Source organism: Lagenorhynchus albirostris, chromosome 14 (genome assembly GCF_949774975.1).
Source record: "Lagenorhynchus albirostris chromosome 14, mLagAlb1.1, whole genome shotgun sequence".
Taxonomy (NCBI): Eukaryota; Metazoa; Chordata; class Mammalia; order Artiodactyla; family Delphinidae; genus Lagenorhynchus; species Lagenorhynchus albirostris.
Window position 1 is genome coordinate 41,888,193 of NC_083108.1, and position 25,507 is coordinate 41,913,699.

The window sequence follows — 25,507 nt, forward strand, 5'->3', positions numbered from 1 at the left end:
TAAATGGGTGTTGAATTTTGTCAAAAGCTTTTTCTGCATCTATTGAGATGACCAGATGGTTCTTATTCTTCAATTTGTTGGTGTGGTGTATCACATTGTTTGATTTGTGGATATTGAAAAATCCTTGCAACCCTAGGAATAGATCCCACTTGATCAAGGTGTATGATTCTTTTAGTGTGTTGTTGGCCTGTAATTTTATATTTTTGTGGTATCTTTGTCTGGTTTTGGTATCAGGGTGATGGTGGCCTCATAGAGTGAGTGTGGGTGTTTTCCTTCCTCTGCTATTTTTTGGAACAGTTTCAGGAGGACAGGTGTTAGCTCTTCTCTAAACGTTTGATAGAATTCGCCTGGCCATCAGGTCCTTGACTTTTTGGTTGGAAGTTTTTAAATCACAGTTTCAATTTCAGTGCTTGTGATTGGTCTGTTCATATTTTCTATTTCTTCCTGGTTCACTCTTGGGAAATTGTACCTTTCTAAGAATTTGTCCACTTCTTCCAGGTTGTCCATTTTATTGGCATACAGTTGTTTGTAGAAGTCTCTTATGAGCCTTTGTATTTCTGCGGTTTCAGTTGTAACTTCTCCTTTTTCACTTCTAATTTTATTGATTTGAGTCCTCTCCCTTTCTTTCTTGTTGAGTCTGGCTAAAGGTTTATCAATTTTGTTTATCTTTTCAAAGAATCAGCTTTTAGTTCCATTGATCTTTGCTATTGTTTTCTTAGTATCTATTTCATTTGTTTCTGCTCTGGTCTTTATGATTTCTTTCCTTCTGTTAACTTTAGGTTTTATTTGTTCTTCCTTCTCTAGTTGCTTTAGGTGTAAGGTTACATTGTTTATTTGAAACTTTTATTGTTTCCTGAGGTAAGATTGTATTGCTATAAACGTCCCTCTTAGAACTGCTTTTGCTGCATCCCATACGTTTTGGATTGTTGTGTTTTCATTTTCATTTGTCTCCAGGTATTTTTTGATTTCCTCTTTGATTTCTTCAGTGATCCATTTGTTGTTTCATAGCATACTGTTTAGCCTCCACGTGTTTGTGTGTTTTACAGGGTTTTTTTCCTGTAGTTTATTTCTCATCTCATAGCATTGTGGTCAGAAAAGATGCTTGATATGATTTCAGTTTCCTTAAATTTACTGAGGCTTGCTTTGTGGCCCAGCATGTGGTCAATCCTGGAGAATGTTCCATGTGCACTTGAGAAGAATGTGTATTCTGCTGCTTTTGGATGGAATGCTCTGTAAATATCAATTAAGTCCATCTGGGCTAATGTGTCATTTAAGGCCTGTGTTTCCTTATTGATTTTCTGTCTAGATGATCTGTCCATTGATGAATGCAGGGTGTTAAAGTCCCCCACTATTATTGTGTTACTGTTGATTTCTCCCTTTATGGCTGTTAGTATTTGCCTTATATGTTGAGGTGCTCCTGTGTTGGATGTATATATATTTACAATTGATATATATTCTTCTTGGCTTGATCCCTTGATCATTATGTAGTGTCTTTCTTTGTCTCTTATAACAGTCTTTACTTTAAAGTCTATTTTGTCTGATATGAGTACCACTACTCCAGCTTTCCTCTGTTTTCCATTTGCATGGAATACTTTCTTCCATCCTCTCACTTTCAGTCTGTATGTGTCCCTAGGTCTAATGTGGGTTTCTTCTAGACAGCATATATACGGGTCTTGTTTTTGTATCCATTCAGCCAGTCTATGTCTTTTCCTTGGAGCTTTTAATCTGCTTACATTTAAGGTAATTATCAATATTTATGTTCCTATTACCCTTTTCTTGTTTTGGGTTTGTTTTTGTAGGTCTTTTTTCTTCTCTTCCTCTTTGTTCTCTTCTCTGTCGTTTGATGACGATCTTTAGTGTTGTGTTTGGGTTGCTTTTTCTTTTTTGTGTGTGTATCTACTGTAATTTTTGGGTTTCTTGTTCCCATGAGGTTTTGATATAGCAGTCTATATATGTACAAAGTTGTTTTAAGTTGCTTGTCTCTTCCTCGTCTAGAGGAGTTCCTTTAGCATTTGTTGCAAAGCTGATCTGGTGGTGCTGAATTCTCTTAGCTTTCACTTGTCTGTAAAGCTTTTCATTTCTCTGTCAAATCTGAATTTGTTGGGTAGAGTATTCTTGGTTGTAGGTTCTTCCCTTCTATCACTTTAAATATATCATGCCACTCCCTTCTGGCCAGCAGAGTTTCTGCTAAGAAATCAGCTGATAACCTTATGGGGGTTCCCTTGTATGTTATTTGTCATTTTTCCCTTGTTGCTTTTAATATTTTTTGTCTTCAATTTTTTTCAGTTTGATTAGTATGTGTCTTGGCATGCTCCTCCTTGGGTTTACCCTTCCTGGGACTCTCTGTGATTCCTGGTCTTGGGTGACTGTTTCCTCTCCCATGTTAGGGAAGTTTCAACTGTTATCATCTCTTCAAATATTTTCTCAGGTCCTTTCTCTCTCTCTCCTCCTTCTGGGGCCCCTACAGAGTGAATGTTGTTTTATTTAATGTTGTCCCAGAGGTCTCTTAGACTGTCTTCATTTCTTTTCATTCTTTTTTCTTTATTCTGTTCCATGGCAGTGATTTCCACCGTTCTGTCTTCCAGGTCACTTATCCATTCTTCTGCCTCAGTTATTCTGCTATTTATTCCTTCTACTGTATTTTTCATTTTAGTTATTGTTTTGTTCATCTCTGTTTGTTTAGTTCTTCTAGGTCTTTGTTGAACATTTCTTGCATCTTTCCAATCCTTGCCTCCATTCTTTCTCCAATATCCTGGATCATCTTCATTATTATTATTCTGAACTCTTTTTCTGGACTATCTCCACTTCACTCAGTTGTTTTTCTGGGGTTTTATCTTGTTTTTTCATCTGGGACATAATCCTCTGCTGTTCTATTTTGTCTAACTTTCTGTGATTGTGGTTTTCATTCCACAGGCTGCAGGACAGTAGTTCTTGCTTCTGCTGTCTGTCCTCTGGTGGGTGAGGCTATCTAAGAGGCTTGTGCAAGCTTCCTGATGGGAGAGACTGGTGGTGGGTAGAGCTGGTTCTTGTCCCTCTGGTGGTCAGGGCCATGCTCAGCAAAACTTTAATCCACTTGTCTGCTGATAGTGAGCCTCTGTTCCCTCCCTGTTGTTTGCTCACCTGAGGCAACCCAGTCCTGGAGCCTACAGGCTCTTTGGTGGGGTTAATGGTGGCCTCTGGGAGGGCTCATGCCAATGAGTACTTCTCCAAACTGCTGCTGCCAGTGTCTTTGTTCCTGTAGTGAGCCACAGCTGCCCCCACCTCTGCAGGAGACCCTCCAATTCTAGCAGGTAGGTCTGGCCCAGTCTCTTATGGTGTCACTGATTTTTTTCCCTGGGTCCTTTTGTTCCCAAGGCTTTGCATGTGCCCTCCAAGAGTGGAGTCTCTGCTTCCCCCGGTCCTGTGGAAGTCCTGCAATCAAATCCCACTGGCCTTCAAAGCCAGACTCTCTGGGTACTCCTCCTGTTGCCAGACCCCCAGGCTGGGAAGCATGACATGGCGCTCAGAACCTTCAATCCAGCTGGAGAACTTCTGTGGTATAATCGTTTTCCAGTTTGTGGGTCACCCACCTGGCAGGTATGGGGTTTGATTCTATCGTAATTGCACCCCTCCTACTGTCTCACTGTGGCCTCTCTTTTTTTTCTTTTTGTGTAGGGTATCCTTTTTGGTAGGTTCCAGCTTTTTTCCGTTGATGGCTGCTCAGCAGTTATGATTCCTGTGCTCTCACAAGAAGGGGTGAGCACACGTCCTCTACTCTGCTATCTTGAGCTAACTCCCCATCTAAATATACTTATTTTATATCCAGTGACCTTACTAAATTCGCTTATTTATCCTAGTGGTTGATCAAGACTCTCTAAGTGGCTATGCCTTTGTAATGATCTCTCTTCCTCTGTCTTCTACATTTTTCTCTTATTATTCTCTCTTCCCCCACTCTGCTTTACAACTCTGGTGTAAGATTACACAGGAGATATTAGTGAACTAGACTTGTGTCCTGAATGGCAAGTACTGTTCAGAACCATGGAGGGCAGTGTTCATGGTTCAAACTTCTAATGGTCATGATATGATTATGGCAGGTCTTTGTTGGCCTTGTTCTAAATCTTAGTTTAGCAGTGTGTAATCTATAAAAAGTAGTCAATAATGAAATGAATGAATGAAATGAAATGAATTCTCCATACTGAAATCAAATTTGTGCAGGACTATTAACATTTTCATAGCTCTTGATACTCTTCAAATTGCTTTTCAAAAGTGGGATGTCAATTTACAAAGCCACCGAGTAAAACTTCTAAGATTTCTCTCTTTATAACTTTCACTCATTTATCTTACGTGGGGGATGAAATGAGTGCCTAATGTGTATTTGCTTGCTAAAAGCTCAAAATTTAAATAAGAGAACAGATGAGAAAACAAATGATTATTTTACGAGATACAGTCTATATTAAGGTATGCTATGAGACACATAGAGGGACAGCTTATGGTTAGATCTGAATGTCAGAGAATTCTATCTCATGAGAAGGTGAAATTTGAACTTAATGTTGAAAGAATAAGAATTAATAACATTAAAAGAGAATGATGAAGAAGTGGTAGTAGAATTAAAGGGAAGTTTTCATTGCCTGCCCTTCTCATAACACTTTTTATAATTCATGACTGCTTGTCACTGACCATGGCTAATTAAAGCAAGGATGGACACCTAAAAACAACTAACCATTTTATCTGTTTTAATAAATTGAACAGGGAAGCAGAGGAAATACTTTATTACATCATATAGAATTGGGATTTGGACAAATATATTAAGTATCGTGTAAAATGAGTAAAGAGAAAAAGGTGTGTTTCTGTGTGTGTGTGTGCGTGTGTAAGAAATAGAGGAAGGAGGAAGAGGAAAAGGAGGAGGAGCAGGAGGAGGAGGAGGAATAAAAAGAAATGAAAAGGAGAGGAAGAGGGTGGAGGAGGAGGACAAGGGGGAGGAAGAGGATGAGAAAGAGGAGGGAAAGAAGAAAAGGAAGAAGAGAAAGAAGAGGAAAGAGAGGGGCTTAGAGAAAGCACAGACTCCATAACAGAAAAGAGGCTGAGATGAAAAGGACATTAAGAACCCTGACTGAGAAAGGAGCTTTGGCTCTAGCATTTCTATTTCTGTTTGCATCAATCCCTGTTATATTCCAGTTCTTGTCCGTGGATTTAATGAAAAGTCTATATTGTAACAATTTACTTTACTTTGCATTGTATGTGAGTTAATTTGAGTGAGTCTCAGTTTTTCTGTAATTAAAGGCTTAAGGAACTTCTATTAAAATTCTATTATAGTTAAAGAGAGTTGATAGATTTAAGAAAATTTAAGGTTTTCTTTTGTTTGTTTTCTTTTGGCCCCACAGCATGCGGGATCTTAGTTCCCCGACCAGGGATTGAACCCATGACCCCTGCAGTGGAAGTACAGAGTCTTAACCACTGGACCACCAGGAAAGTCCCATCAAGTGTTTCAAATATTGTTAAAATTTTGCATTTGAGGAGCAAAAGACTGGGGGGAGGACAAGGACCATGTCAAGGTATATCCTAATATGTGCCAGGGATTTGGGCTATGGGGAGTCACTGAAAATTTTTATGGAAGTGAGTAACATATTTACATATGCATTTTTGTAGAGTTCACTTTGGTGAATAAAATTGGAACTGGGCAAGACTGGAAATTGAAAGAGCAATTAATTGGCCATTGAAAAACTGAGGTGAGGTATAATGAAGCGCTAAAGTGAGACAATAACTGAGGATGGAAAGAAGAAATGGGACTGATTTGAGAGCTGTATAAGAACAAAAACATAGAAGGAAAGATTTATCATAAATATAACAAAAAGAAAACATGTTTCTCATAAAAAGGCTTTATTAGAAACCCTTTATATGAAAAACATATTTGCTTTTTGTTACATGTATGATAAATTTTTCCTCCTGTGTTTTTGTTTTCCCGAATTTTATTACTTTTTTTGATCAAATAATAGTTTTAGGGACTTCCCTGGTGGTCCAGTGGTTAAGATGCCACGCTTCCACTGCAGGGGGACACGGGTTCTATCCCTGGCTAGGGAACTAAGATCCCACATGCCACGCAGCATGGCCAAAAAAAAAAAAAAAATAGTTTTTAAGTTTTGAAGTAGTAAAATTTACCCATTTCTTCTATTGTGATTTTAATATTCTTAACCTTAGAATTGAAGTCACATATTAATTGGGGAAGATCTGCCATCTTTATTGTACTGAGCTCATGAACAAAGTATATCTCTCTGTCTATTTAAGCATTCTTTTAAATTCCTGAGTTTTTCAATAAAGTTTTGTAGTTTTCTTCACAAAATACCTCCAAGTTTTAAAAATAATTATATGTATTACTATGTATATTTTGTCAGTAGTCTGAAATATTTGTTATTGAAAAATGTACCTCTTAAAACATCTATTTTCAAATTTCTAATTGTGCTGATATGTAATAGCACAATTGATTTTTTTTGTATATTGATCTTTTATCTAGCAAACTTGCAGAATTCTTTTTCTGTTATAAATAATTTTTCTATGATACTAAAATAAATTTTCTATGTAGAATATATTATTCTGCCAAATAATGAAAAATTTATTTATTTTTCTTTCTGATCCATAAACCATATATGTATATTTTGCCTTATTATGCTAGCTAGGGCCTCCAGTATGATGCTGAATAGGAGTAGTAATAGATATTGTTAAGTAAAGGAGTTAATTCATCAAGAGAAGTTAGCACTACTAAATGTTAATGTACCTAATAAAGAACCTCAAATTACACGAAGCAAAAACTGATAAGAACTGAAATGAGAAATAAGACAAATCCACAATTATAACCAGATATTTCTATACTTCTCTCTCAATAATTAATAGTAGTACACCAAAACTCTTAGTCAAAATTTTAGTCTAAAGATATAGAAGGATATATCCTTCTATGAGGATAAATATAAGGATATAAGACTAGATACAAAAATAGTATTGTAGGGGAGTTCCCTGGTGGCTTAGTGGTTAGGATTCCGGGCTTTCACTGCTGTGGCCTGGGTTCAATCCCTGGTCAGAGAACTGAGATCCCGCAAGCCACGAGACACAGACAAAAAAAAAAAAGAATAGTATTGTAGGTTGAACTGCATCCCTCAAAAAGATATGTTGAATTCCTAATCCCTATGCCTATGAATGTGACCTTACTTGAAAATACGGTCTTTGCAGATGTAATCAAGTTAAGATGAGGTCATACTGGATTATAGTGGGCCCTAAGTCCAAGGATTGGCCCTTATAAGGAGAAAGAGGTTTGAAGATACAGAGACATAGGGAAGCAGGCCAAGTGACAGCAAGCAGAGACTGGAGCTGCCACCAGCCACGGAATGCCAAGAATTGTCAGTATCCATCACAGGCTCTAAGAGGGAAGAAGATTCTTCCTTAGAGCCTTCTAAGGGAGCATGGCCCTGCTGACATTTTGATTTTGGGCTTCTAGAATCCAAAACTACAAGAAAAGAAATTTCTCTTGTTTTAGGCTTCTCAGTCTGTGGCAATTTGTTAGAGCAGCCCTAAGAAACTAGTACAGATAAACATAAAAATAGAAGACAAAGATATAGAAGACTTGAAGAACACAATATTACATAATTAACATTTAGAGAACATCCTTCTAACAATTATAGAATCCATCTTTTTTTTCAAATGTGCAAAGAACATTTATCAAGATAGACCATATTCTGAACCTTAAATGCACTCTCAATAAATTTAAAATAATTCAATCATACCAAGTACCTTCTGATAACAATGGAATTAAGTTATAAATCAATAATAGAAACATTTGAAAAATCCCAAATATTTGAGAAATAAATAATATACTCTTAAATAATCCATGGGTACAAAAAGAAATAGCAAAGGGAATTTGGAAAGTATTTTGAACCAAACGAAAATGAAAAACAAACATATCAAATTTTGTGGAATGCATCTAAAGTAGTGCTTATTTGTAATTTAACTGACCATTAACTGTAACTGTGATCTTATCTGTTACTGTAGAATTTTTTTTTTTTTTTTTTTGCGGTACGCAGGCCTCTCACTGTTATGGTCTCTCCCGTTGCGGAGCACAGGCTCCGGACGCGCAGGCTCAGCGGCCATGGCTCATGGGCCCGGCTGCTCCGCGGCATGTGGGATCTTCCCGGATTGGGGCACGAACCCGTGTCCCCTGCATCGGCAGGTGGACTCTCAACCACTACGCCACCAGGGAAGCCCTACTGTAGCATTTTTACAGGAACATTTAAGTTTTGTTTGTTTTGTTTTGTTTTTGTCATATATGGTGTTGAAATTTTCATTGGTTGAGATAACATTCTAATTTAGGAGTATGGATTTGAATGTGGTATCTTTTTAAAAAAATTTTTTTCTAATTGAATTATTCTTATTCATTGCTATTGACTTTATGAATTTAGAATTCTTTATTGAATACTTTTATTAATTCTCACGATTTTTTTCAGCAAATTTATCTGAGCTTTCTGAGTATGTAATAATTTGCTTTTCTTTTCCAATATTTATACTTATTTTTATTTCATTAACCCAAATTTTCAGAACATTAAATACTAATAGTAATTAATAATGCCTTGTTTCTGATTTTCATCAGAATGCTTCTGATGTTTATCAACTTCTCAAAGAGATCTGTTATTCTAAACATTAAGAACCATTGCTTAGAATCATGAGTTATTAGCAATCATACAATCTTTAGTCTACAGGTGATGATTCTTGAGATCAGAAAGGTTAAGTGACTAGTTCCAAGGTCTTAGAAGTGGGCAGTGGAAGAACCATGACTAGAATTTCATTTCATTTATGGTTTTGCTGTTACCAAAACTTACAACAAAAATTGTAATAGTTTTCCTCATCTCTGATTTTTTAAAAATTGCAAAACATTGCACTTGTACCTTTTTTGGAAACAGCTTTATTGAGATATAACTCTCATACCATACAATTCACCCATTTAAATGATACAGTTCAATTGCTTTTAGCACATACACTGAGTTATGCATCATCATCACAATCATTAATAGAATATTTTCACTACTTCAAAAAGAAACCTGGCACCCCTTAGCCATAATCTTCAAACTCTCCTACTCTTCCCATCTCCATCTTTACCACCAGGCCTAGGCAAGCACTAATCTATTTTCTATCTCTGTAGATGTACATATTCTAAATGTTTTGTATAAATGGATTCATATGTGGTCCTTTGTGACTGGCTTGTTTCACTTAGCCTGTTTACAAGGTTCATCCATGTTGTAGCATGTAGCAGTATTTCATTTCTTTTTAAAAATATTTATCTATTTATTTGGCTATGCTGGGTCTTAGTTGCAGCACACGGGATATTTGTTGCCACGTATGGGATCTTTGTTGCGGCATGTGGGATCCTTTAGCTGTGGCATGTGAAATCTTTAGTTGCAGCATGTGAACTCTTAGTTGTGGCATGTGGGATCTAGTTCCCAACCTGGGATTGAACCCAGGCTCCCTGCATTGGGAGTGCAGAGTTTTAGCTGCTGGCCCACGAGGGAAGTCTCAGTACTTCATTTCTTATTATTGAATATTATTGCTAAATAATATTCTATTGCATGGCTATACCACATTTTACTTATTCATTTATCAGTTAATGAATATTTGGATTGTTTCTACTTTTTGGCTGTTACTAATACACTGTTATGAACATTCAGGTACAAGTTTTTGTGTTGACATATGTTTTTATTTCTCTTAGGAGGCAAATTGCTGGATCATATGGTAACTCTCTGTTTAACAGTTTGGAAAACAGCTTGTCTTCCAAACCAGCTGCAACACTTTACTTTCCCACCAGCAGTATATGAAGGTTCAAATTTCTCCACATTCTTGTCACATTTGCTATTGTCTTTTGGATTATAGCTATCCTGTGGGTGTGAAGTGGTATTTTATTATGGTTTTGGTTTTCATTTCCATAATGGTTAATTATGGTGAACTCCTTTTCATGTGTGTATTGCCTATTTGTACATCTTTTTTTTGGAGAACTGTCTATATCCTTTGCTCATTTTTTAAAACTTTGAGAATACTTAAATATATATTGGTCATTCAGGTTTCCTCTTTTGGGACTTTGTCACTTGTATCATATTGTGTTGTGTTCTAGTACTTATACAGTATCAATTGTATACAGATTGCCTTTTTTCTTATTAATTATAGGAGTTCTTTATGGTAGATCTATATCTTTGCACATTTGTAGCTTGAATTTTCACTACTTTGTGATCTTCTGATAAAAAGATCTTAAATTTAATGTAGTTCGATTATCAATCTTTTCTGCTACGGTTTGCACTTTTTGAATCTTGTTTAAGAAATCTGTCCCTGTTTCCTTCATGAAAGGGAGGCAGTGTTAGTGTAGTGGTTTAAAATGGGTACTCAAGAGGCAGATTACCTGAGTACAAATCACAGCTGTTTTACTTTGTGGTACTGTGGCCTGGGACAATTTAGTTAATCTCTTTTGCCTCAGTTTCCTCATCTATAAAATGGGAATGATATTAATAGTACCTACTCACAGGGTTGTTATGAGGACTAAATGAATCGGGATATATAAAATGCTTAAAACTGTACTGGGCACAAGATAAGCAACAAGTAAGTGTTATTACTGCCTGCATCTTTATTCTACCTGACCTGATTTTTTTTGTATGCCATGACATAGAAAACTAATCAGGTTTTTGTTCCATAGAGATAACCAATTATTGAAGCACTGTTTATCAAATAATCTGTTCTACATCACTTTGTTTATGTTTCAAGTTGGTCTGTCCCACAGCTCTCCATTCTATTCCATTGGCCTATTTGTCTACTCCTGTCTCTTGATAACGGTATTATAACTTTAATATATCTTGCTTGCTGGTCGGGCAAATTCCTCTATCTTTTTATTTAACTTCAAAATTATCTTTTTTTAAAAAAATTATTTATTTATTTATTTGGCTGCACTGGGTATTAATTGCGGCATGTGGGATCTTTAGTTGAGGCATGTGGGATCTTTAGTTGAGGCATGTGGGACCCAGTTCCCTAACCAGGGATCGAACCCAGGCCCCATGCATTGGGAGTGTGGAGTCTTACCACCGGACCACCAGCAAAGTCCCCCAAATTATCTTAACTATTCTTAGATCTTTGCTCTTAAGTATGAATTTGAGGATTACTTTGTCAAATTCCATAAAATCTCTGTGGGTATTTTGATTTGAATTGCACTGAACCTCTGGATTAATTTTAGTGGAACTGACAGCTTTATGGTGTCTCTTACTACCAATGAGAGCATAAATGAAAGCTCTCCCAAAATATGTTTCCTCATATAATTCACTTTCAGACAGGATTCTTGCACATATATGTCTAGCTGACAAAACTAAAGTCAGATGATTATGTCTTAGCTATAAGAGAAGCTGAAAATATGAGTCCTGCCTCCTACTTTTGGGAGGAGAGATGGACAGCTACATAAATATGATGAAGGTGTGCTATACATTTATCCCACTATATAATTTTTTTTTAATAGATTTATTTACTTATTTATTTTTGGCTGCGTTGGGTCTTCGTTGCTGCATGTGGGCTTTCTCTAGTTGCGGGCGGGTGGGGGCTACTCTTCCCTGTGGCGCGTGGGCTTCTCACTGCGGTGGCTTCTCTTTCTTGCAGAGCACAGGCTCTAGGCACTTGGGCTTCAGTAGTTGTGGCTCGCAGGCTCTAGAGTGCAGGCTCAGTAGTTGTGGTGCCTGGGCCTAGTTGCTCTGAGGCATGTGGGATTTTCCTCGACCTGTGCCCCCTGCATTGGAAAGCAGATTCTTAACCGCTGTGCCACCAGGGAAGTCCCTCATTCTGATTTTAAAGGAAATAATTCTTTCTTACATTTAACCATTAGGTATAATATTATGAATCTTTGCTACATAACCTTTATCTGTTTAGGAGTTTCCTTTCATTTTTATTAAGCTATAATTGACATAATGGTATACTACTTCCAGGTGTATAAGGTAATGATTCAGTATTTGTATATATTGTGAAATGGTCACCAAAAAGTTGCTAAGAGAGTAGGTCTGAAAAGTTCTCATCACAAGAAAAAACAATTTTTGTAACTATCTATGGTGATGGATGTTAACTAGATGTTGCACATTTTTGATTGGATAATTTATCTTTCTGATTATTGAGTTGTAATAGTTCTTTACATATACTAGATTTTTTTCCCTTGTACTTCTGCACTTTTGGTATCCAAAACCAGTTTTTGGCAGTATTTAAATTTATCAGTTTTTCATCAAATCATATTAGATATGTGATTTGCAAAAAATATCTCCCATTCTGTGGGCTGTCTTTTCACTTTCTTAACAGTGTCCTTTGAAGCAGAGGTTTTAAAATTTAGTGGTGTTCAGTTTCTCTCTTTTTGTTGTCATTGTTGTTGTTGCTTTTGCTTTTGCTGTTGTATCTAAGAAACCATTGCCTAATTCCAGGTTATCAAGATGCATGCCTATGTTTTTCTCTAACAGTTTTATAGTTTTAGATCTTACATTTAGGTCTTTAAATGTGAGTTAATTTTTGTGTATATGGTGTGAGGTAGGGGTCCAACTTCATTCGTTTGCATGTAGATAACCAGTTGACCTAGCACCTTTTGTTGAAAAGACTATTTTATTTTCCTCTAATTGTCTTGGTACCCTTTAAAAAATTCTATTGCCCTTAAATGCGAGGCTTTATTCTGCCTGTATCACACTCTCTTGGTTACTGTAGCTTTGTAATAAGTTTGTAATTAGCTGGTTTGAGTCCTCCAACTTTGTTTTTTGTGTTTTTTTGTTGTTTTTTTTTTAAAGATTGTTTTGGCTATTCTGGATCCTTTGAATTTTGACATATACTTTACTATCAGCTTGCCAATTTCTACAAAGAAGCCAGTTGGTAATTTGATATCAATCTGTAGAACAATTTGGGGAGTGTTGACATCTTATTAAGTCTTCTGATCCATGAACATGAGATGTCATTTCATGTGTTCAGGTCTTTAATTTCTTTCAAACTGCAAATATTTTTTTAAGTTGCATAGCAAGTTAGCTAAAAAAGTACATGACTTTTGGGGACTGCTTAGCAGCTGTAACTATTCCTTTTATTTTTATAGAGATAAAAATCATTATTAATGTGTTGACATTAAAAGCATTTATAAAGAAGTATGTATTAAAACAATATCCATTGCATTAAATAATTTCTGAAATAGGAGGGACAAATAAGTAAAAACATTTCAGTTAATATGTAAACCGAGGAAGTATAACAAAAAGTGCTTGAAACTAAAAGTCAGGAAACGGAAGCGTTTTCTAGCTCTGCACCTAACTAGGCATATAACCTTGGAGAAATTACTTTATCTCTCTAGGACTGTTCCTCACATTTAAAACGATATTATAATTTTTCCTAAATGGAAAGTCATGGGTTTATGCAGCCAATCGAAATATGGCATGCAAATGTGCACTTATTTTTAGCCTAAATCTTGAGGATTAATGTTTATAGAATTGTTTAGAGTTTAGATCTTCAACATTCTCACCCACCGTTCCCCCATCGACATTTTTCTTATCCAAATCCAGTTGTTTTTGGAAGTATTTACATATGATTTTAAACCAAGCACTAATATTATTCCCTATCTTAGAAGCATAAAGGAGAAAATATGTATAAAAGATTTTTACTTGCTGCAGATTAAATTAGAGGAGGATTTATATGGGGCTTAAATACCTATAATAAGTATAAAATAGAATTATGAGCAAAATTGTGGCTATGATTCATCCTTAAAATAACCAGGAAATGGATGCCATCTGTTTTAGTCAGAATTTTAATGATAATAAGTATACTTAAAACAACCAGTACAGGGGCTTCCCTGGTGGCCTAGTGGTTAAGAATCCTCCTGCCACTGCAGGGGACACGGGTTCGAGCCCTGGTCTGGGAAGATCCCACATGCTGTGGAGCAACTAAGCCAATGCGCCACAACTACTGAGCCTGCGAGCCACAACTACTGAGCCTGCGAGCCACAACTACTGAGCCCACGTGCCACAACTACTGAAGCCTGAGCACCTAGAGCCCGTGCTCTGCAACAAGAGAAGCCACTGCAATCAGAAGCCCGTGCACAAGGAAGAGTAGCTCCCGCTCACTGCAACTAGAGAAAGCCCGTCTGCCACAGCAATGAAGACCCAATGCAAACAACAACAAAAAAATCCAGTACAGTAAACAGAATAAAAAGTGTGGGCCAATATGTGTATTATATATTTAAACCCTTCTTTGTTTAGTGTTTTAAAGTAGCATAGCATAAAAATCTTTGAGCTTACAAAACTTTTTTAAAAAGTGAAGTATAGTTGATTTATTATAGTGTATTAGTTTCAGGTGTACAGCATACCCATTCAGGATTTTTGCAGATTATATTCCATTATAGGTTGTTACAAGATATTGGGTATAACTCCCTATGCTATACAGTAAATCCTTGTTGCTTATCTGTTTTACGCATAGTAGTTTGTACCCGTTAGTCCCATACCCTAATTTGTCCCGCCCTCTCTCTGATAGCCATAAGTTTGTTTTCTATGTCTGTGAGTCTTTTTCTGTTTTGTATATACATTTACATTTTTAGATTCCACAGAAGCTTAAGAAACTTTTAATGTACAAATTTTCTCAGCATCCCCTGACCTCCAATGCTCTGATGTACAGGTAGTTAGCTCCTATGTGAGATCCATGTACTCAGGAATCAGAACCGGTTTTTTATTGGCTTTTGACGCTAATACTCAATAGCACCATCTACTGTTAACACAGTGAAATTTAATAATAGTGGAAAGAATAATAGATTCTCGTATCTTCATACTGGAATGAATACAAGAAATCTTCTAGTCCCAACTTCATAAGCTTACAGATAAAGAATGTGAGGTTCACAAGACAAGTAACTTGTTAAAAGTCACAGATTTCTTGCTAAAACTGTATTACAAGCTACTGCAAGCTAAAATTTCTGTAGATGCTTTCAAAGCGAGGAAACATATGGAAAAACAATTTATCCCAGTGATCAAGTCTCTAGGATTAAGAACCGAGCTGGTTCTGCTCCAGTGCTATCTTTGGCCAAGTTAATTAATTGCTCTGTGCTTCAGGTGCTACATCTGAAAACTGGCAACACATGTGCTTCTCAGGGTTTGTGTGAGAAGCAGAATATATATGTAGTAGACATGTATGTGAAGTGCCATGCTTGATATATGGTGAACAATAATGGTGATATTATTTTTATTCACAAGGGGTGGAGTGGTTTTGAATTCAGACTTCTTTGACTTCAGTGTCTGTATTCTTGACCACACCAGACATCAGAAGAGACTAGCAGTATCACACATGCAAAATAAAACAATCCATGAATGTTTGATAACACACTATTTCAAAATTGGCATAGCATATGTTTTACGGGATTCTTTGATTCTGGGGAGAGTAGGAAGCTGGGCCTTATCTTCAATACTTGGAAAAGAGGTCCTTAGTTGCTTGTGTTATTACTATTTTGTCCAGCAAGCTTTCTCCTCTTTAAGTGATAGACCCTGTCTGCTTGGCCTTGAGGGTGGGCACATGGCCAAGGCCTGGCCAACCATAACACTTCATGTTTCCTGGACAGAGTAAATGGTTCAGAGGACAAGTGATGCAAAAAGGGTCATTGTCCAGAGGAGTCAGAAAAATGAAAGACGTGTGGTATCTTAGACCTCAGGCAAATATCGATACATCCTGCAAGGTACCTCATTCCTAATGAAGTGGGGTGGAGACCGTTGACTGTCACCCCATATTCATTCTCCTCTTCATCTAGCAACAGAATCCTCAAGCCTACATTTTCCAGTCTCCTTCGGACACACTGGGGCCAGTGGGATGTGAGTGAAATTGCTGAATGCCATTTCTACAATTTGATCTGAAACCATCAGTCATGTACGTTTCCATTCTCTTTTCCCCATTCATGTAGGCTGAAAAGCAAATGTGGCAGTGACTCAGCTTTAATCTTTAGGGGAAGACAATACCTTAGAAGTTGAACATGTTAGATAGTTTAGGATAAACTAGAAGAGAAATAGTGTTTTACAGTGCTGTCACTCACTGGAAACAGTGCATGCATGTGGTGTTAGATTGTAAAGGCAATGCATAAGACAAAAATCCATTTAGGCATAGTCATAAAAAGGAAGGACGTACTGATTCATGCTACGATATGGATGAAACTTGCAAGTTATGCTAAGTGAAAGAAATCAGACACAGAAGGCCATATATTGTATGATTCCATTTACATGAAATGTCCAGAATAAGTAAATCCATAGAGACAGAAAGTAGATTAGTGATTGCCAGGGGCTAGAGGGGGTGTTGCGGTGCAGTCTGACTGCTAGGGGGCACCAGGCTTCTTTTTGGGGTGATGAAAATGTTCTGGAATTAGCAGTAATGATTGTGCAACTTTCTGAATACAGTAAAACCCACTGAACTGTACACTTTAAAGGAGTGAATTTTATGGTATGTGAATTATATCTCCAAAAATCCATTTAGGCTAAATTACCCTTGAAAGTCCTTCTCACAGAGCCTAATACAGCTAGTTTTACCTTCAATGTAAAAAATAAATTGCCTTTTTAACTTTGAGTTGAGTACTAAAGTAGTATGCTTGCATTAAGGAGCCCTGTTACCAAAAAATATATCTTATAACTTGAGTCACGCTCTGTTGTGTGAGATTCTTACATTATAAAGGGTAAGGGATATATTAGAGGTATTCAAAAGGTAACATGTATACCCCTGGGGTTAAAAGAAGGCTTTCCAAGAGGTCCTCAGGCACAGCCAGTTTTAAGGAAATGAATTTCCAGATCCTCAACTCCCACGTGTTATCTTTTCTAGATTGATCTGTGGCTAAGTTGTCATGTCATTATGTCCTATTGTCCTTTCCTACCTCCCATTTTTCAATTTATAGGAGAAAGGCATACTCACCTGTAATAAATTCTTACCAGGGTAGGAACTTCAGGGTGCCAATCTGACAATTTGAGATACTCTTGTTTGGGGAAGCCTCCTTTAAATCAAGGACCATAAAGCCATGATGTTGGCTTTATGGGTGTTGCATTTTTTTTTCCTTGTCTTATACTTTTGTCATTTAATTCAGAAGGAGCTGAATAATATTATAGTAAAATTCCTTTCATTCACTTTTACATATTTAGAGGAAAAATCTATAAAAATGAAAGTTAGGAATAGAAGTTCAGGCCTCTATTTATTCGGCACGTAATTACTGGATTCCCACACCTCCATCACGATAAAGTAAATACTCTAGCAGACTGTAAAAAGAAGGCGGCAGCGGATGAACGGGTCGGAGGTTGGGCACATCCTTTCCGTGAGACCAACAAAAACGCAGTAGTTTCTCCTACACTCGGGCTAACTGCAGCGCCCACAACGGCACACATTTCTGCTCACTGGTTGAGTTCACATGCATGGCAGTCCTTTCTAAAAGCTTTCTGAAAGCATGGTTGTGTTTAAATGATACGTGGCCTGTTTAGGCCGGCTCCAGCGAAACATCCAAACACCCGGCGGGCAGCACGCTCTCTCCGCTGAGCGGGTGCCCCCAGTCGCTCCACCAGGAGCGTGGGAAGGGCAGGGCGGGCGGGCAGAAGGCAGCTCGAACAGCCACATGGTTTACCTACCGTTTCCCAGGTGGGTCGAGTGGGCGTGGAAGACGAACGGGTGCCTGCACCACTGTGACAGCACAGACCACGAGCTTCGGCCTACCGACCCCTACGTCACACTTCGCTGGGCTTTGCCAAGGACGTGCGCGAGAACCAGGCCAACCCCCGCGTGCCTCCGCGCCTGGCTCCGCCCGCCGCACTCGTAGCCCCGCCCCAGCCCTGCCCAGTAGTGGGGGGGCCCACCCGTCGCACTTCCGGCGTCAGCCTCCAGACCGGCCTCGGTCGCTTTTTACTTCCCTCTTCCTGGCTTTCTTCCCCCGCCCCCATCTTCTTTAACACTGTCACGTGAGGGGCGAGCGCGGGGGCTGCTGGGATAAGTAAGCCGGTGGGTCAGGGTTCGGCCCCAACATGGCGGTTCCTGTCGGGCGGCGACAAACGCTTTGCCGTCGGGAGGATTAACTGGCGATTGTTGGCGTCTCCACCTATCAGGGTGGAATGCAAGGACGCCGGGGCGAGCGCTGAGGAGCGGCGGTGACGGAGAGGGGTCGGTGGCGGGTGCCCCGGGAACCGAGGCGGCGGCGTCTGTTCTGTTGGTCTCAAGGCTTCAGTGTCGGGCCCCGCCCGGCCGAGCCGGGCCGGGCCAGGCCGGCGGGCGGAGGCAGTAGTTGCTGCAGCCGCAGGATCAGCCTCTGAGAGTGGGCCGGAGGGCGGGCGCCGCTGCTGCCTCTGCCGCGGTGATGGCCCAGTGTGTACAATCAGTGCAGGAGCTCATCCCGGACTCCTTCGTCCCCTGTGTCGCCGCGCTGTGTAGCGACGAAGCCGAGCGGCTCACTCGTCTCAATCACCTTAGCTTCGCGGAGTTGCTTAAGCCCTTCTCTCGCCTCACTTCTGAGGGTATGTGGTCTCCCCTTTTCACTGAGCTCTCGCAAAGCTGGGGCCGGGAGAGGGAAGTTGGGGGCGGGCAGGGAAGAGAAGGGCGGTGTTTACATCCTGTAGCCGGTAGAGTGGCGTTGGGCTGGGCCCCCGCGGTGTCTCCGGTGGCCTTAGGAGGAGGGGCTGTGAGGTGGTCAAGACATCATGGTCCTAACCTCCAGTTTTTCTAGGCACTTCCCCGACCAGCCACACTGTTAGGTAATTAAAAATGTGAGTCCCAGAGAAGGGCATTGAAACTGTTCTCAGCCGCCACAGGGAGGGAATTAGGAAGTTGCAAGGTAGGGCAAGGTAAGAAGATGCTCCCTGTTAGACGACTAGGTCTTAGGGGGAAGACGACGAATCATTTTCCCCTGGGAGTTAAACCGGGCTTTCAAAGTTGTCTTGAGTATTATATTCTTTAGCAGTGAGGTGCATCCCCTTCAAGCGTTCTGTTCAGTTATTTTACTTTTTTCTTTTGAGAATTCAAACATTTCCTTAGGGATCCAGTATTTTACTTAATCTCTCAAGCAAATAAAAAGAATTATAAAATTAATGAAACTTGCAGCAGCCTTTTTTTGCCTAATGGATGAGGAAATAAGGACAAGTTGTAGTTAATTTAATCAAGATAGTTGGAGTTATGATTTATAGGGATGGAAAAGTCCTGAATTTTTTTTTCAGTTAAAAGTTTAATCAACGGGAGAAATATCTTTTATAGAAGAGCTGCCTGTTTTCTCCAGCTTTAGATTCTTTATTAGGGAAAAGTAAGTGTAATAATAGTCAAGTGTGGTTTAGCCAATATCTTTACCTGTACTTTGCAAACAGAACATAGTAAAGTATAGGGAAAGTTCTGTGTTAAGAACTTTAAAATAAAAAGGTTCTATAATAAAGCTGTGTCAAGCCAACGACCATGGTTTTTTGGTTATGACTTTACACAAAAAAATGCTGCGCCATAAATTTATTTATTTACATGCCACACGTGTATTCTTTGGGAGAATATCTCCATTATAAGTTTGCTTTTGTATTTATTATTTTTTTAAAATAAATTTATTTATTTATTTTTGGCTGTGTCGGGTCTTCGTTGCTGTGCACGGGCCTTCTCTAGTTGCGGCGAGCAGGGCCTACTCTTTGTTGCGGTGCGCCGGCTTCTCATTGCGGTGGGCCGGCTTCTCATTGCGGTGGCTTCTCTTGTAGAGCACAGGCTCTAGGCGTGCGGGCTTCAGTAGTTGTGGCTCGTGGGTTAAGTAGTTGTGGCTCACGGGCTCTAGAGCGCAGGCTGAGTGGTTGTGGCGCACGGACTTAGTTGCTCCGCGGCATGTGGGATCTTCCGGAGCCAGGGCTTGAACCCGTGCCCCTTGCATTGGCAGGCAGATTCTTAACCACTGCGCCACCAGGGAAGCCCTCGCTTGTGTATTTAAAGGAGAGAGAGAGAGAGCTATCCAATAAAGCAAAGATTGGGAACTCTTGGATTTTCTTCAGCATGTACTTTAGCCATCCATCTCACCTCCTCCAGTATTGTCCTAAGTCAATAAAAACAATAAAGCGCGCTACATTCTTAAATTCTTAAAAGACAAAACAGTGCGTTTGATTTTGAGCTGTGTGCTCTTTTCTGCTTTGTTAATAAAGAATAATAATGCAAACACCTATACCTACTTACGTAGCATTTGTCTTTGAGTCCTCCTTGAGTCCTATGAGGTAGATACCGTTAATACCATTTTAAATTTGAGGACGTTGAGGCCCAGAGATGTTAACTTGTCCAGTCTTACAGGTGGGAAAGATTTAAAAACAGGCAATTTGATTCAAGACAAGGTGTTCTTAATCAAGTCGTCTTATCTGCTGGTAATATTTAGAATCACCTATTCACACAAGGGAGCAGTGCTGTCCAGTAGTAAAATAATGTGAATCACATGTATAACTTTTATTTAGTAGTCACATTTAAAAAGGTGAAAAGAAATGGGTGAAAGCAGTTTAAGTAATATCTTATTTAACCCAGTATTTCCAAAATGTTGCCATTTCAACATGTAGTAAATATACAAAAATCTTAATGAGATATTTTGCATTTTTTTTTATTGCTAAGTCTTTGAAACTTGGTGTGCATTTTATACTTATATTACATCTCAGTTTGGACTAGATATGTTTCAAGTACTCAGTAGACACGTGGCTGGTGCCTCCTGTATTGGACAGTGCAGTGAATAGAGGCTGAAATCAGTACTCTGCTTTCCTTGTGTAGACTGCAAAAGATTTAAGGGAGGAGTATAGTGAGTTGGACTTTAATAGGTCGACGGTTGGTGGAAGAGAAGAGGGTGGGCATTCCCTGTTGAAGACAGGGATGAGGTTAGAATGGTATGGGCAAAGGTATAAATTATGATTCAATGGTTGGGGGGAACAGTGGGAGAAGTCCCTATTGAGTACAGGATAGTAAGGGAAAATACCTAGATAAGGAAGGATCTTGAATTCTAGGAAAGGAATTTTTGATTTCATATCTAATGGTAAATATGTGGCACTCACAGATTTCTTAAGCAAGTGTATGGAGTTTTGGGGGAGTTGGTGTGGTTTATAAGCAATTGAGTTTAAAAAAAAATTTTTTTTAGTACAGTAAAGTTTTGTGTGTGCTACATAAAAACAAAAGATATCATTATTTTATTTTTCAAAATATGTTCTGTAGTACACCAGTTGTATGTGTCCTGGAAAAATTTTGTGGTCAAATAAGTTTGCTTAATATAGCATGTGTTTGGGAGAATTAGTGTCATTCAGCATATGGAGAGTTCTGGGAACACCTGCTGTAAAGAGACCTTTTAAAAACTTAATCCAGTACTTCCCAAATTTGTTTGAACATGGAGTTGATTTTTCAGACAGCTATCTTGAGCAACCGGTAATCCATGGGCAGCACAGTGGGGAATGTTGCTTCATAGTACAGTATTCAAGAAACTATATTTATATGGTAGTCTGTAAAAGTAAGGTAATGATAGAGCTGAATTTCACCCTGAAATTGAGATGTTATATGATACATAACATCACCTTTTGTGACATTATAATCTTAATGAAGCCTTAATATAATTATTTAATTCTGAACCTTTGGATTTTTTGTGTGTGATTTAAGAGCATTTCTCAGTCATTCTTAGCTTTTGCCTTTCTCTTTACTAAGATGGTTTTGTGCTATTCCAGTATATTACTTATCTATTGTTGTGTAACAAATTACCCCCAAACTTAGCACCTTAAAACAAAAGCATTTATTATCTCTCAGTTTCTCAGGAATCTGGGAGTGGCTTAGCTGGACAGTTCTCTCTTGAGGTTACAGTGGAGCTGTTAGCAGGGACTGTGGTCATCTAGGGCTGGAGGATCCGCTTCCAAGCTCACTCATATGGTTGTTGGCAAGTCTCACTTCCTCACTGGATGCTGGCCTGAGACCTCAATTCTCTGCCATGTGGGCTTCTCCATAGGTTCCCTGAGTGTCCCCATGACATTAGCTTATCCCAGAGGGAATGATCAGAACCCAAGATGGAGGCTGAACCCTTTTTTTAAAAATATAAATTTTGGGGCTTCCCTGGTGGCGCAGTGGTTGAGAGTCCGCCTGCCGATGCAGGGGACACGGGTTCGTGCCCCGGTCCGGGAAGATCCCACATGCCGCGGAGCGGCTGGGCCCGTGAGCCATGGCCGCTGAGCCCGTGCGTCCGGAGCCTGTGCTCCGCAACGGGAGAGGCCACAGCAGTGAGAGGCCCGCGTACCACAAAAAAAAAAATATATATATAAATTTATTTATTTATGGCTGCGTTTGGTCTTCGTTGCTGCACGCGGACTTTCTTTAGTTGCGTCGAGTGGGGGCTACTCTTCGTTGCGGTGCATGGGCTTCTCATTGCGGTGGCTTCTCTTGTTGTGGAGCACGGGCTCTAGGCACGTGGGCTTCAGTAGTTGTGGCATGCGGGCTCAGTAGTTGTGGTACATGGGCTCAGTAGTTGTGGCTTACAGGCTCTAGAGTGCAGGCTCTGTAGTTGTGGCGCATGGGCTTAGTTGCTCCGCAGCATATGGGATCCTCCCGGACCAGGGCTCGAACCTGTGTCCCCTGCACTGGCAGGCGGATTCTTAACCACTGTGCCACCAGGGGAGCCCTGAACTCTTACAACCTTATCTCAGAAGTAGTATACCATTGTTCTTGCTGTGTTCCATTGGTCACACATACCAGTCCTGGGATGTGGGAGGGGACTCCACCAGAGTATATACCAGGAAATAACCGGGATCATTGGGTGCCATTTCAGAGTCTGGCTGCAACACATAATAACTAATTTCTGGATTATTAGTAAGATTACCCAATAACTAATAACGTAATAACTGGTTAACCCGTTCTGAATATAGGGCACAACTAGAATAACCTTTTTGTGTTAACACTTCCGGATACTAGAGTCAATTTAAAATTTTGAAAGAGGTTTAATACATACATGGCTACTTATGTTATTTGATAATTATGGATCAACCCTTCAAGGAAACTACTTGTACAGTACACTCTAAAAATATCAGAAATGTACCATAGTATCTTTGTGTTTTTTGGTCTCTCTGTTTCATAGTTAGACCAGCTGAGAAGTTTCATTAGGGAGAGAGGCCTGCATATGTTTATTTAAATAATTTAGAAAACAATTACAGACGGATGCAGAGAATACAAGAACCATCCAGGTCCTCATTACCTAGAGCCAATGAATCTTGTCATATTTGCTTTGTATCTTTTCCTTTCCTTTAAAAAGAAACATTATAGATAGAGCTGAATTCACCTTTTTACCCTTCCTCAGTCCCATTTCTTTCCTTCTTTCATCATAGGTAATCATTATAATGGAATTTGCGTGTGTACTTTCTGTACATATATTTAGTTTTGCAATACAAGTACACATATTCATGCCACATGTAGTATTTTAAAAAGATTTTTGTTTAATGTCTTTTAATTAAAGATTTAGAAGTCAACAGAACACACAGGAAATTTAGGAAGACAGTTTTTAACAGATGTAACTTTATTTAAAATGTAGGCGGGCTTGAGCTTAAAAGTTTGGTATAAAGTGTTTTCCATTGGTGAAAATAACGTCAATTTTTAATGGGTAGGTACCCAAAGTCAGTTTTCCAAAAAGTGCCTCGTATTTGTATATGATCCATGATGTACTTCAAATAGAGTATGTTGTACGTGCTGCCTCCATCTTAACTATACAGTCATGTGTCAGGCTTGTGCTGAGTGCTTTACACTTACTGTGTCTTCTAAGGATATCTCACCTAAATCCTTCAAATAACCTTGTGAAGTACATTACTTTATTTATATGTTATAGATGAAGAAATTGAGCATGGGAAAGATTAAAAGTTGTTTAGGGTAACCCAGTTAATAAGTGGTGGGTTGGAATTTCAAATAAAGTCTGACTCCAAAAGTTGGGCCCTTAATCAATACAGTGGACTGCTTCTTATAGTACCATGGCAACTAATCATCTTGTCTTATTATATTCATGAGAAAAAATACGCTCACATTTCCTTCTGTGCACCGTGGACACTGTCTTGCTACAGTTGCCTGAGAACCTGTTCCTTGGCCTTGAAGCCCTGAACCACTGGTTATAAATCCCATAGACTGAGCCAAGGCAGAGAGGAGGCAGGAGGTATTGGGTTAGGAGAAGGGATCTGGGCATTGTTTTTTTTTTTTTCCTTTCTTTCTTTTTCATAGACTTTATTTGTTAGAGCAGTTTTAGGTTCACAGCAAGACTGAACAGAAAATACAGAGTGTTCTCATATACCTCCTGTTCCAGCACACGCACAGCCTCCCCTCACTGTCAACATCCGGCACCAGAGCAGCATTGATTTTTATGATACTAGAATAGGGGCTGAGAATGGAGGCATCGCTATCGGAGAAGCAGAGGAAGCCTGCAGACAGCATTTAATTCCCTTTCTTCCCTTTTCCTATTTTCAGTGTTGATACCATAGACCTCACACTGCCGTGGACCAGCCTTAGGGTGAGGTGAGAATTAGACATTTGGTATGGATGGTAGTTGGTCCCTGGCAACTCTTAACATAAGAGGAAGGAAAGGACCTAGAGTAGAGTAGTTGTGAGCAGTAGCATTGTGGGAGAGGAAGGTTAGACTGTTTAGCTTGCCCTTTTGGTGTCTAATGGAATGTTGTAAGTTGGTTGTATTCTCGAAGACTGTTCCACTTGGAATTTCTGGTTTCCAAATTGAGCATCCTCTATAAACCATTAACCCAGTTTATTATTGTTGTAATAGTTGGCCTGTTATGCTTTGTACAGAAGTAATTTCAAGTTTTTCTCTTTTTTCTTTTTAAGTTCATATGAGAGATCCCAATAATCAGCTTCACGTAATCAAAAACTTGAAGATAGCAGTAAGCAACATTATCACCCAACCACCTCAGCCTGGAGCCATTCGGAAGCTTTTGAATGATGTTGTTTCTGGCAGTCAGCCAGCAGAAGGATTAGTAGCAAATGTGATTACGGCAGGAGATTACGACCTCAACATCAGTGGTATGTAATAAGGTTTATTATTATTTTTAAAATGACGTTTTCTTTTTATTAGAAAAGGTAATTCTATAACTTGGAAATCATTCAACACTTAAGTGCTTGCTGAGTGCTAGAGCCTGGAAATACAATGTTGAAAAAAAAAGTCCTTGCTTTTAAGGAGGTTACAGTCAAGTAAGCAGGCAGCCATTCAAATAACTATGAATTATGTGATTTCACTTTACTTTTTCATAATGAAAAATTTTTTTTGTAGTTCTAATTGTAAAGTTAATACAAGCTCCTTGAGGGCAGGAACTTTGGCTCTTTATTTTATTCCTAGTATCTAAAGTAATGCCTAGATCATAAGCATAATAAATATTTCTTGAATGAAAGAACTAACAGTAGATAAAAAACTATTCTCTTGTGACATTAAGTAATACTGTGATTACATAAAAAGCATTAAGTTTATTATATTTTTTATCTTGCTTAGTGCTAAGTGGAGGAAATGTTTATAATATATAAATAAATATTTGATCTTAAT

General features: G+C 39.0%; 1 protein-coding gene across 3 annotated transcripts in view; it reads left to right on the forward strand.

Annotated features, from left to right (window-relative positions):
• Window positions 1-17,989: 17,989 nt before the first annotated feature.
• TRAPPC8 (trafficking protein particle complex subunit 8) overlaps window positions 17,990-25,507 on the forward strand; it is a 91,071-nt gene continuing 83,553 nt past the window's right edge. For all 3 annotated transcript variants that reach the window (XM_060120929.1, XM_060120934.1, XM_060120930.1), the window contains exons 1-2: window positions 17,990-18,488; window positions 24,799-24,993. In XM_060120929.1, the coding sequence (XP_059976912.1) occupies window positions 18,332-18,488; window positions 24,799-24,993 (352 nt within the window). In that variant the 5' untranslated portion in view covers window positions 17,990-18,331. The remainder of the gene's footprint in view (window positions 18,489-24,798; window positions 24,994-25,507) is intronic.